Source organism: Anabrus simplex, chromosome 1 (genome assembly GCF_040414725.1).
Source record: "Anabrus simplex isolate iqAnaSimp1 chromosome 1, ASM4041472v1, whole genome shotgun sequence".
Taxonomy (NCBI): Eukaryota; Metazoa; Arthropoda; class Insecta; order Orthoptera; family Tettigoniidae; genus Anabrus; species Anabrus simplex.
This window is the reverse complement of record NC_090265.1, coordinates 729,145,875-729,159,289: the sequence shown is the minus strand read 5'-3', so window position 1 is coordinate 729,159,289 and position 13,415 is coordinate 729,145,875. Positions and strand designations below refer to the sequence as shown.

Genomic DNA, 13,415 nt, shown 5'->3' with positions numbered 1-13,415 from the left:
ATCTTCCCTCGGTTGTTCTACCTGCAGTGACTCGTACCGATTTCTCACAGACACCTCTGCTGAATTCTGATCCTGAACAGTGCCCTTAGCTTGCAGTCTCCTTCCCCTTGAAACATTAGACCATCTGTCTTCTACAATTCCCCCATTTCCTTCCCATCCCTCCTTTACACCTACTGTATCCTGTAAATACATTATTTGAGGGAGGCCTACTTTCCTTCCTGTCCTCTGAGAGAATCCAGTAGTTACTTAGTAGTTACTTAGAAATGAAAAGGTTAGCACAGGATAGCGTGGCATTGGAGAGCTACATCAAACTAGTCTATGGACTGACGACTCAAACAACAACAACAACAACAACAACAACAACAACAACAACAACAACAACAACAACAACAACAACAACAACAACAACAACAACAACAACAACAACAACAACAACAACAACAACAACAACAACAACAACAACAACAACAACAGCAACAACAACAACAACAACATATATTAATTTTCTAATATTGTAGGTATGATTTCTTCTTGTGACGTTAAAAGTTTTTGTTGTAGCCTTTCCGAAGCAAGCATTTCGTTAAGTACTGTATTTAGTGTTTTTAAAAACTTTATGCTTTTCCTGCAGTTTGCACCGCACAGAGCGGTGAGCTGTTGAACTAAGGTACATTACGATGACACAAATATGGAGCCCGCTTCCACACCAGTCCATCCTGCATCCTGAAAGCAACCTATCAAATTTTATATGTTTCCGATCTATTTCGTTGGTGTACTTTTCAAACAAAATATATTTGAAAATTACGCGTATTCACGATGTTATTTTGTACTGTCACATATTGATACTCCATGCTTTTCAGGAAACAGATGATCGGTTGACAGTTGCCAGATGACCATGACCCTAGTCCGTCTGGTCCGTCTCTTTGCCAAATACTAGTTGTGTTTTCAGGGACGTCGTTGATCGCTCTAATCAACAGCTGCAGGTGTTAAAATGTGTTAATTTGTCCCATATGAATGCCACCTGAAATGACTTGCATTCATCAGTACAACTTGTATAATAATTATCATAACGAAATAGGAATACAGAAACTGAATTTTAAAACAGTGACATGTACCGAAGAAATTGCCGGTGTAGAGGTTAAAAAGCACTTTTGATGTCCACTCCTTTGTCTGTTTTTTCGATAATCAATCATGAAGTTTACCGAACATTTAGGAGCCCACATTACTCCAGAATGGAGGAAACAATACATTTGTTACGAGGTAAGATGGTAATCTTTCGATGCTCATTCATACCAGGTTTCTTGAAATACTTTTAATTTTATTTCTTTACTGGAGTAATACTTCAGCCATACACATTTCTTTTTATTTGGTGCACAATTCCATGTGGAAGGGATTAATATTACAATAATACATTGTATTGAACCGACTTTGAGTCTTTTAATGGCAGTGTAAATTACAAGGACCGAGCTCGATAGCTGCAGTCGCTTAATTGCGGCCAGTATCCAGTATTCGGGAGATCGTGGGTTCGAACCCCACTGTCGGCAGCCCTGAAGATGGTTTTCCGTGGTTTCCCATTTTCACACCAGGCAAATGCTGGGGCTGTACCTTAATTAAGGCCACGGCCGCTTCCTTCCCACTCCTAGCCCTCCCCTGTCCCATCGTCGCCATAAGACCTATCTGTGTCGGTGCGATGTAAAGCAAATAACAAAAAAAAAAAAAAAATACAAGGAATGTTTGCCTGCAGTTCATTTTTTACTGAGAAGGTAGATTTTAGAGAACCGATACGAGTTGACTATCTGTGTTGCACCTTTTCGGATTGTCTGGCCTTATTGATATTTGAGACTTCCAGCCTCCAAGCGATGGTAGTTGAATAGGTTACCCATTTTCACAAAAAATGTGCACATGAAACTGTTCACTGTATTGAAACGTAGACAATAAGAACATCGCAAGTTTAAGGAAGTGAATTTTTAAAGTGACACAAAAATAGCCTACTTTATTAGGTAGAGAGCACTTAGTTTTATTGGAAAGGAAGTATGTTATCTGACAATAATTTATGATAAAAGATGTTTGAAATGTGTATAATCATAGTGGATTATCGTCTTAGTGTGAACAAACGTCCTTAAAATGTCGTCCAAGAACAACCTGAGCCGTCGTCTTGACTGCGGCGAGACTGAAACTTTAGTACACGTGCTTGGTATTTGTCCCAAGGGAGCACTGCACAGGATTAGGTCAGCTGTAGCTTCAGCATTAAGGGAAATGAAGTGGCAAGTTCACGCTAAAGTTAACTATGTGTCTTCTACGGGGTCGAATAGGAGAACTGACATCGTTGCCATTCAGCCAAAAAAAACACGCTGCTTTAGCGTTGGAGACATTGAACAGGTGATTGAGGTTGACAGAAAAAAGAAAGATATTTATGAACCATGCCTCCAATATTTAAGTGAATATTACAACATCCAACTTGAGCATTGGTCAGTTAAAGGATTGTTTTTTGGTAGCAGGGGAGGTACTACAAAATATATCTGGAATATCTTGAAAGGGTTAGGTTTCTTCAGAAATATACTCAACATCATAATAGACATCATCAAAGACTTGTTTAGCATTCTGCATCACCACCTTTATATTTCATAATTGTTAATCTAGGCCAAATTTTGTGATAATCTCCTATGATTGTGTTGCATTCTGTAAAGTCCAAAGAGATTTTCTTTACTTGTGCATATGAGTAGTTGATTATTTTCCAAGTTGTAACATTACATCTACTAGGAGGATCCTTGTGGTCACGTGTGCTGATGTTCTTGTGAAATATATACACTGCCTGACAGAAAAGTCAAGCATCCAGAAGAAGTGGTTGAAAGTGAATGAAACTACACATGCTGAAAGACTGTGTGCCTTTGTTGAACTGATTAAAGTATGGGATGAAAGAGACAAGGCCGTTGGCAGTGGCACCAAATCAGTTGTGTCACACCCCCACTGGCCGCAATGGTGTCAATCAGCCTTTTGTTCCTCTCCCAGATCCCGCACGTTAGTACTGGGATGGAGTCCCCTTCCTATGTCATCCCATACATGGTCAATGATGGAGAGGTCCGGGGATCTTCCTGGCCATGGGAGGACCTCAACATGCTCTAGGCATTCCATAGACATACGTGCTGTGTGTGGATATACACTACCTTGTTGGAACATTGTCCTAGAGTGCTGTGCCCTAAGGGGTAGGATATAAGGATGCAGAATGTCTGTGACGTACCACCATGCCGTCCCCCACACCATGATGTCAGGGATTACACCTGTGTGTCTTTGCACAATATGGGCAAGATCTACCCGTGACACCACCAAACCCGCCCACGATGGATGGTCATTGGAGGTTATGGAGAAGCGGGACTCATCACTGAGCATGATGTGACGCCAGACGTCTTCTGTCCACGCCTCCCGGACAATGCACCACTCCAAATGCAGGCATTAGTGTTCTGGTGTGAATGGCAGCCGACACATAGGGTGATAGGACTCCAATCCGGCGGATGCGAGTCGTCGATACACTGTGCGAGAACTCGCAAGGTGTTGTAGAGTCTCCAGTACACGTCCGCGGATGGTGGGTGCCAAAGATGTGGGATCCCACAAGACTTGGTGCAGCATAAAACGGTCCTCCCTTGGGGTGGTGTTTCTTGGTCGACCCAAACCTGAACGACATGATTGGGTGATAAAGTAGTTGATTCCCATAGGAAACCTGAAATATTTGTTCCGAATAAGTAGATTTATAATACCAATATAGTTGCTCCATTATTGGACATTATAACTCATTCCTGGTTGCCAGCGTTTCGCCCCAGTGTGCTAAGTTGGGCTCATCAATTGGTAAATAGCACACCCACCAAAACGCATGGCCAGTGCATACGGTGGAGGCCACTTCGTAGGCTACTTGGAGCCACTGGCAGTGCCAATGCACTATGAAAGACTTTCTCTTTTTGAAAAATTGATGCCTGCCTGGCCATCAGATGATAAAGTTGTTGATTCCCGTAGGGAACCTGAAATATTTGTTCCGAATGAGTAAATTTATAATATCAGTATAGTTGTTCCGTTATTGGACATTATTGGGTGCCCTCATGTGCCCATTGAGTCCAACATTGGGCCACTGTCACATCTGAATGGCCCACATGCCTGGCAATTGCACGATACGAAGAACCAGCCTCGTGCAGTTCCACAATGCGGCCTCTGTCAGTTGGTGGATAGGCTGTCTAACGCATCTGCAAGGCATCGTGGGTGCTTCGTACTGTACGTAGTCCTCTCTGTACGTCTCACTTAACTGTCTGACTCACAGCGGTTGACTGGTAACAAGTTATGAAATAAACAGGGCGGTGCCATCATGAATGCACTCTGGTGGGCGTTCTACATGTTACAGATCCTTGTAAATCTAATTATTTACTCACACATCTATGCTTTTTTTTTTTTTTTTTTTTTTTTTTTTTTTTTGTTAGTGGCTTTCCGTCGCGTGACACAGATAGGTATTATGGCGACGATGGGATAGGAAAGGCCTAGGAGTTGAAAGGAAGTGGCCATGGCCTTAATTTGCCTGGTGTGAAAATGGGAAACCACAGAAAACCATCTTCAGGGCTGCCAACAGTGGGATTCGAACCCACTATCTCCCTGATGCAAGCTCACAAATGCAGGTATTGGTGTTCTGGTGTGAATGGCAGCCGAAACACCAAAATGGGATATTGGACCACTCCTGGATGCTTAACTTTTTTTCCCAGTTATACTGTATACTGTATAAATACGCTGTAACTATGTTTAAAATTGTTGGTAGAGGTGGGACATTCTTTAAGTAGATGGGTGGGAGTGTTAAATAACTGCTCCTTTGTTCAGAAGTTGTGAGATAAACTTAGTAAAGTCAAACGTAAAGGGTCTAGAAACAAATTTGAATGAATAATATCACACACTATATTTGCTGAACTGTTCAAAATCATGTTGTGTTTTATTCTGGGAGAGTCATTCTAGGTCTTTTTTCTATCAGTCCCCCTGTGCATAGCATAATATCCATAGTATCCCCTGCCTGTCATAAGAGGGACCAGGGGCGTGGGTTGGTAGTATCTGAGTCTGGCATTGCTTCCTAACCTCGGTCAACTCAACCCCACCGGTATTAGGTTTGCGTGGCCGAGAGAGTAATTCATTTTCATTCACTTTGTGGCCCTCCTCTTTCTTTTGCCGACATCTTAATTTTTCGATGTGTCAGTCCTCTTCTAATTTTCTCTCAGATTATTGTTACTAGAGGATGGTGGTAGTGGCAGTCATTGTTTTAAGAGGAAGTACAACTAGGCAACCGTCCTCTAACACTGATGAGAGAAAATACGGAAGAGATCCAACACTTAGAAAAATTAAGGCATCGGCCGAAGAAAGACAAGGGCCACGAAGGGCGTGAACATGAAAGACTCCCTAGATACCACTCACAATACCTCACTCGTGTCGCTGGATCAGCAGTTTTTAAACAATGGGCCTGTGTAAACCCATATGGTTTGATGTGCAACACAAAGCATGGCCTGCATCTAAACAATTCAGGTAAACAAAAGATAGCAAATATTGTTCTAGATTTTATTAATCTTAAGATATGTACTGTAAGAAAGGCAACTCCCTTGAGTTATAATACTGACCAGGAAAACTAGTAGAAAGAGCCAGCTGTACTTCAAGCTGGCTTAGTCAACTAGAAAATGAAACTCAGGAAAGTAAGGAATTTCAAGTTACCCAATTGCAACAGTCAAGTTTTAGGGAGGAAGGGGGTCTGAGATTGCTCTTGGTAAACTGTCAGAGTGTAATAAATAAACAATTAAAATTTGGTACATTGATGGAATCTTATGAGACTAATGTGGTGATAGGAGTGGAATCGTGGTTTTGAGAAGGGGTGGGTAATAGAGAAGTATTTCCAGAAGGTTACACAGTCTATCGTAGAGACCGAGAAGATAAAAAGGGAGGGGGGGGGGTTGTTTATTCTGGTGAAGGAAACTTATTGTTCACATGAATGGTTTACCGATGAAAGGGATGAAATATTAGGGATAAAATTAGTTTGTGATAATATGTAGGAGGTGGGAATTATATGAACATACAGGCCTGGAAGAGAGGAAAGAGACATGGAAATATTTGAGAAAATAATAGATTATACTCATAAAAACAATAATAATGATATGGTAATAATTGGGGGAGATCTAAACTTGCCTGAAGTTGAATGGAATGGAGCTGCAAGTGAAGCCAATGAACAGAAACTGGCAAATAAGTTAATTTGGGAGGGAGGATTTACATAAGTAGTACAAGAACCGACTCGTCTCAATAACTTACTATTTGTATTCTTGGTTAAACCGTGGGAAATTGTTGATAAAACTGAGGTAATTGAAGGAATAGGTGACCATAAGGCTGTAATAATGGATGTAGGACTGGTACCAAAAAGGCTTAATAAGAGGGTCACACAAGACAAGAAATTGTACAGAAAAACTAAAGTTGATGAATTTGGGACTTACCTTAAATCACAATTCAGTTGTTGGATAAGTGAAGGGAGTAATGTGGATACACTTTGGGCTAAATTTAAAGGAATCATTTGGGAAGGAGAGAAGAGATTTGTACCTGTTAAGAAGGGTAAAATGACCTCAGACCCTGTTTATTATACAAGGGAAATAAGAAAATTAAAAAGAAAATGTAGCATAGTAAACAGGAAAATCAAAGAGGGTAGGGAGAGTAGAGAAACTAGAAAACAGCTTATGAGTGAAATGAATAGAGTGAAAAAGGAAGCAAAAGAGAATTATATGAATGGCATACTTCAAGAGGGTAATGACCACAAAGGGAAATGGTAAAAGCTGTATTCATATATCAGGAATCAAAAAGGAAAAGGAATCCAAATTCCTACAATGATGGGAGAAGGGGGTGAACACTATTTAACAGATACTGAGAAAGCAAAACTATTTAGTAGGGAATTCAGAGATTCAGTAGATGATTGTCAGGAGTTGGAAACCAAAACAGAAGATAGAGAGGGAGAGACACAGAGGGAAACAAGAAGCTTCTCATTTACAAATGAAGATATTTTCAGAGAAATCCAACTGCTTCAGCAAGGAAAAGCAGCAGGAAGTGATCAAATTACTGGGGAGGTGTTAAAGACAATGGGGTGGTACATAGTGCCTTATTTAAAATTTCTCTTTGACTATGTCATAAATAATAGTGTAATACCAAAGGAATGGAAGGAATCTATAATATTACCAATTTATAAAGGAAAGGGTGATAAAAGGAAACCAGAGAACTACAGACCAATCAGCCTGACCAGTATAGTTTGTAAAATACTGGAGAGTTTAATATCAAAGTACATCAGAGAGATATGTAATGATAAAAATTGGTTCATGATGAGCCAGTATGGATTTAGAAAGAAATTTTCTTGTGAGGCACAACTGGTGGGATTTCAGCAGGACATATCAGATCAATTGGATTCAGGAGGCCAATTAGATTGCATAGCCATAGATCTTTCCAAAGCCTTTGATAGAGTGGAACATGGAATATTATTAAAGAAATTGGAGGGAATAGGATTGGACGTAAGGGTTACACGTTGGATAAAAACATTTCTAAATTCAAGGGTTCTGAAAGTCAAAGTAGGAAATAATATATCACAGGAAGAGAAAGTTTGGAAGGGAATTGCACAGGGTAGTATAATCAGTCTGTTACTTTTCTTATTATACGTAAATGATTTAAGGAACAATATAACATCAAAAATAAGATTTACGCAGATGGCATAATTGTTTATAGGGAAATACAGTAGAAGTCCGTTATAGCGAGAATCCATAACGGCGGAAATTTACTCGCTATAACGGATTGTCGTTATACCCGATTTTTGATAAAAGTTGGAAAACCCTTCATGCACTTTAAAATCGGAATGAAACGGCAATCAGTTTGTTCATAACTTGGGTTTCCGTAGATGATATCCACACTACGGCTTACTTGTTTGTTATTTTCGTAATCCGATACTACGTGAATGTTTAATTTTATTCTGAAAAAAAAATATAGTACCGTATATCTCCGAATCCAAGATGAACCCCACTTTTTTCCTTCAAAAAATTTAAATCAGACTCAAAAAGAAGTTTGAAAAATCATACGAATGCCTTGTCTTACAGTAGGCCTACGCATGTTTAGACTATTTTTAGACGCCGAAAATTAACTTTCGTCACGCCGTATTTCTTTTTTTGGCGGCTGCACAATTATTTATTTCCGCGGGTTTAAGGACCAAAAACTCAACATTGACATCATAATACCGAAGAGAACTCGTTGAAGATTTTCCGGCAATACCTATTCCATGCGTCTCTACAATACAACGATCCATCAGGAAATTATTCTTGCTGTCTAATAAACTTACTTTTATGCAGCGTCAGATATAACCGGCTGCCGCTACACGCACGTCTCGCTTGCCGGGTTCGGCCAAATTCAGCGGCTAGCGATGTATTGGCCTAATCGCGAACGTTGAAAGTCAACGAACGAGTTCATTGCGCCACGGTATGGCCATTCCGCCCTTGCGGATTTCGTGCACATACCTCACAATTTCATCTTCGACTTTTTTAAAGCGTCCTTGTTGCGGACCACTGAATGCATTTTTTGTACGGGACGCATTTTTTAGCTCTTTGTCTTCACGCTAACGCCAAATATTGGCTTTAGTTAGGCCTATGCCGTATTTTCTTGCGGCTGCACAATAATTCTACATTTCCGTGTGTTTAATAAACATTAACTTATAATTGGCATCATAATATCGACTAGAACCCGTTGAAAATTTGCCGGCAATACCTTTTCCACGTATCTTTACAATACGACTATCCATCCCGAAAATATTCCTGCTGTCTATAAACCTTAATTTTACTAAGCGTCAAGTACAGTAGAAGCGTTATAAGTCTGCCACTGCGTAGCCATGGCTTTTCTAAGAATTCGAAGGGTCGCATGCTTTGATGCCATTCTGCAGATTTGAGAAACACACAGGCTCTGTACAACCGGTTGTAGCGGCTAGCGATGTGTAGTAAAGAGGCGGTCGTTTATTGTCAATGAGTTCTGTGCGCGTGTGAAAAGAAGCAGCGTGGTTACCGCGGTAGTTGCCAGTGGTATCCATTAACTTCCTGTTAGGCCGCAAATGCAACAACCCTTGAGTTTTCGCATTAGACTCGGAGAAAAAAAATCTTGGATTTGGAGAAATACGGTATCACTCCAGAGATTTCTGTGGCAAACGCCTCAGCTTTCTTCTTCAAACAGCGTCACCGAACCTAACCGTATATGTAGCCTATCATGAAAACATATTTGAAACGCATGTAGAGAAATAACCTCCTCGCGAAATATTTACATGTAAATAGCCCTAACTAGACGAGAGATATGAAATATCCTCTAAAATCAGTGGGTGTACTCTGCCATATCTTGAGGTTATCACATTCTTAATTAATTTCCGTATATAACATTAAAATTAAAATATCGCTTACTTCAGTCTTTATTTTTAACGAGTTAACAACTGCTATCGGCCACATTATTTACGCATTTATTACGAAAACGTGTTTTCCTCTTTCATTTCGAATTTTCTGTAGAGAACAGCAGTCAATGGGTATTACTCAACTCCAACATCGCCTTTGAATGTCAACGAGAGAGCTCGCAAATGCACAAAGTGAGAAAACTATACCGTACCGAAGATGATCGATAGCATTTTGTTGCAAACGTTTCAATTTTCTTATTCAAACAGCGTCACGTATCCTAACTTAACCGTACTATACGTATGATGAAAACACACTTCAAGCGCCAGTAGAAAAATTTTACCTTTCTCGGTATAAATTTTCATAATAGCCTTTCCGTAATTTAACCAGACGCGACAAAATATAAACCAACCTCTGAAATCAATTAAGCACTCTGCCATATCTCAAGGTATATCCCATTCTTACTTAATTGCAGTATTTAGCCTCAAAATTAAGCGGTCGTTTAGTCAGCCTTAATTTTAACGAGTTAACAACCGTTTCGGACACGTTATTTACGCATTTATTACGAAAATATGTTCTCTTTCATTTCGAATTTTCTTTACCGAACAACTGTCGACGGATATTACTAATCGACTCCAACATCTCCTTCGAATGTCGACGAGAGAAATCGCTAGTGCACATAGCGAGGAAACGATGCCGAAGGTAATCGATCGCATGCAATATCATCGCTGGGGTGCATAAATATCGGTAACGGAAAAAATCGCGCGCGCTTAATCGCTCGTAATAATGGATGCGCCAGTGATAGGGTTCTCGCTGTAACTGAAGGACGATACACAGTTTAATATAGGAATTTTGAAGGGACAGAAAAATATCGTCGCCATAACGGAGTTCTCGTTATATGCCGTACTCGCTATAGCGGACTTCTACTGTAAATAATATTGAGGATTGTTCAGAATTACAAAGGGACCTTGAGAGTATCCAGCAATGGGTTGAAGAGAATAATATGAAGGTTAATGGAGGCAAATCAACTGTTACAAAAATTTACAAACAGGAGTTTTAAAACCGAATTTGAGTATACTTTGGTTGAGGTAGTTATCCCAAAAGATGGCAAGTGCAAATACTTAGGTGTGAGATTTGAAAGTAATTTGCACTGGAAGGGTCATGTGGATGACATTGTTGGGAAAGCATACAGATCGTTACATGTCATAATGAGGCTACTTAAAGGATGTAACAAAGAATTAAAAGAGAATACTTAAATATGGTTCGTCCATTATTGGAATATGCAAACAGTGTTTGGGATCCTCACCAAGAATACCTAATAAAAGAAATAGTGTGCAGAGGAAAGCAGCAAGGTTTGTAACAGGGGATTTAAGGAGAAAGAGTAGTGTATCAGAAATGTTAAAGGAACTTGGGTGGGAAACTTTTAGTAAGAGAAGAGAGAAAACTAGACTTATAGGATTATAGAGAGCCTATACAGGAGAAGAAGCATGGGGAGATATCCGTGAGAGGCTTCAGTTGGAAACTAATTATATCGGCAGGACTGACCACAAATATAAAATTAGAAGGAATTTTAGCAGAAGCGATTGGGGTAAATTTTCATTCATTGGGAAGGGTGTGAAGGAGTGGAACAGTTTACCAGGGGTAGTGTTTGATCCTTTTCCAAAATCTGTACAGATATTCAAGAAGAGAATAAACAGCAACAGAGAAAATAAATGAAATGTTAGAGGGCATTCGACCAGTGCAGGTTAATGTAAATAAAAAATTTATGTGAATAAATTAATTCCATCCCCTGGTCTAAGGAGTTTGGACAGCCGAAGTAGGGGACTGCCTGTAGGGGTGAAGTACATTGGGGACTTCGAGGGCCCTGGGACTGCTACGGTAGCTGTGAAGGCCCTTCAGGAACTCTGAAAAGTGGTGGCGAAAGGGGCTCTGGTTAAGACGCAGCAGGTCGTAATGCTACTTAGGTTCCAGAATGGGTAAAAAAATAAATAAGTAAATAAATGCAATGTAAATTTTAATCATATACCAGTTGTATAGTATCATTTGAAGTTATTCCACAACTGTATATCAGTTGACTATATTTGTAAGTAGTACAGGAGATATTATAAGTAGAATTTTATAAACAATATAAATTTATTAAGGATGAGCTGTGTGTTTAATAGAAAAAATTGTTAGCATAAATTGTATAATATTGTATTTTGGGAAAATTTTCTTCTCTTGTTAATTTAATATCTAGTGCTTGACAATAATGTATTTTAGTGTACCATTTGCCACCGAGGTAGACACCTAATTTGCAAATAAAGAGATTTTGATTTTTTAATTTGAACTTTGTAGCTCTATGTGCTAATTTTGTGAGTGATTTATTTGGTGACCAACATTCACACCAATGTCATCTAGCTTTTCCTCTGTTAAAACTGTTCGTGGGTGTGCATGTTTTTTAATGAGCACTGAGACAGTAGTTTCAAATTTATTTACAATTCTGTGAATCTATGCTCATGAAGGAAATTGCTGTACAAATGCATCGCGTCTCCATCGAGCCGACTCATAACTTTTCCATGCAAAAGTTGGGTGTTGCAACGATAACTGTCTCACCTTGTTAACAGCTGAGATTCAGACTGGCTACTGATGCTAGGTCGAACACATGCACGCTCCTGGCGAGGTCAAAAACTATGCGCACCTCCCGTACAACTGCTTATGTTTCGGAGAGTAGAAATGCCGCTGGACGGTCTGGGTTTATAAGAGAGAGAGACATGTATTTGTGTGTTGATGCCAGTCTTCTGTAATTTCTACCAAGCACTCGTGCTAATGTAAGTGAGCTTTAATTTTCTCATTGAACTAAGTTCACCGTTTTCAGTTGACAGGCTAGTTTAGCTGTGAAGTGCTATTCTCGCACAGTTATGCGGTAGTGTGGTGTAATGTAGTTGGATCACTCACACTGATTTCGTGTGTTGTTTGTGAGAGCTATTCAGCTCTCGTGAAATGTAGTGGTCACCCATCCGTGTGGATTTTAGGCCTATGTTGCTTAATTATAAATCACAAGGTCTGGAATTACTAAAATGAGTGAATTGCACCCGTCTTGGAGTCACTGAGCTCAGTGTATCAAGTGGTGGAGGAGAGGAGGTAAAAGCAAGTGTAGTTCAGACATTGGTCTGATAGTCTAGACACTGTGCGGAATGTACTAGTGGTGCCCAGCAGCGAATTAAATGTGGATCTTGCATCGGCTGAGGAGTTCTGGAGTGGCATTAAGGAATTATGGATCTGAGCATTGAATACGAATTTCTACCTACCAGAAGTATTAAAAAAAAAATTGTCACTTTCTAAGGGCCGGGCTGAGTGGCTCAGACGGTTGAGGCGCTGGCCTTCTGAACCCAACTTGGCAGGTTCGGTCCTGGCTCAGTCCAGTGGTATTTGAAGGTGCTCAAATACATCAGCCTCTTGTTGATAGATACTGGCACGTAAAAGAACTCCTGCGGGACAAAATTCCGGCACCTCGGTGTCTCCAAAAACTGAAAAAGTAGTTAGTGGGACATAAAGCCAATAACATGATTATTATTATTATTATTATTATTATTATTATTATTATTATTATTGTTGTTGTTGTTGTTGTTGTTGTTGTTACTTTCTAAGGGTGAAAGTGGACATGTAAATGAAGTGAAGAAGAAAAGAAGAGATGATGTATTAGTTATTTCAGCAAATGTGGTACGGCAAACACTTGTGACACTACCACCGTACACAGCAACCTCTAGGTATATATTTGAGTTTCTTTTTGTTTATCCATTTGCACTCCACTTGCAAATATGAAACTTCCAATTTTTATTCTAATTTGTGTAGATTGATTCGAAACTCATTGTTCTAGGTAGAGAATGTCCCTGGCCTACGGAAGGAGGAGAATCATGCAAATAAATTGCTATTGTATTTTATTATATCAAGAATGAATGCTCCTTCTCCAAGACTAGTTTACCTCAAAGTTGGGGT

The 13,415-nt window shown here is 39.7% G+C and overlaps 1 protein-coding gene across 1 annotated transcript in view; it reads left to right on the top strand.

The window, feature by feature from the left end:
- Positions 1–904: 904 nt before the first annotated feature.
- PXo (P[[i]]-sensitive XPR1 orthologue) overlaps positions 905–13,415 on the top strand; it is a 207,196-nt gene continuing 194,685 nt past the window's right edge. The window contains exon 1 of the mRNA XM_067146499.2: positions 905–1,257. Within this exon, the coding sequence (XP_067002600.1) occupies positions 1,189–1,257 (69 nt within the window). The 5' untranslated portion in view covers positions 905–1,188. The remainder of the gene's footprint in view (positions 1,258–13,415) is intronic.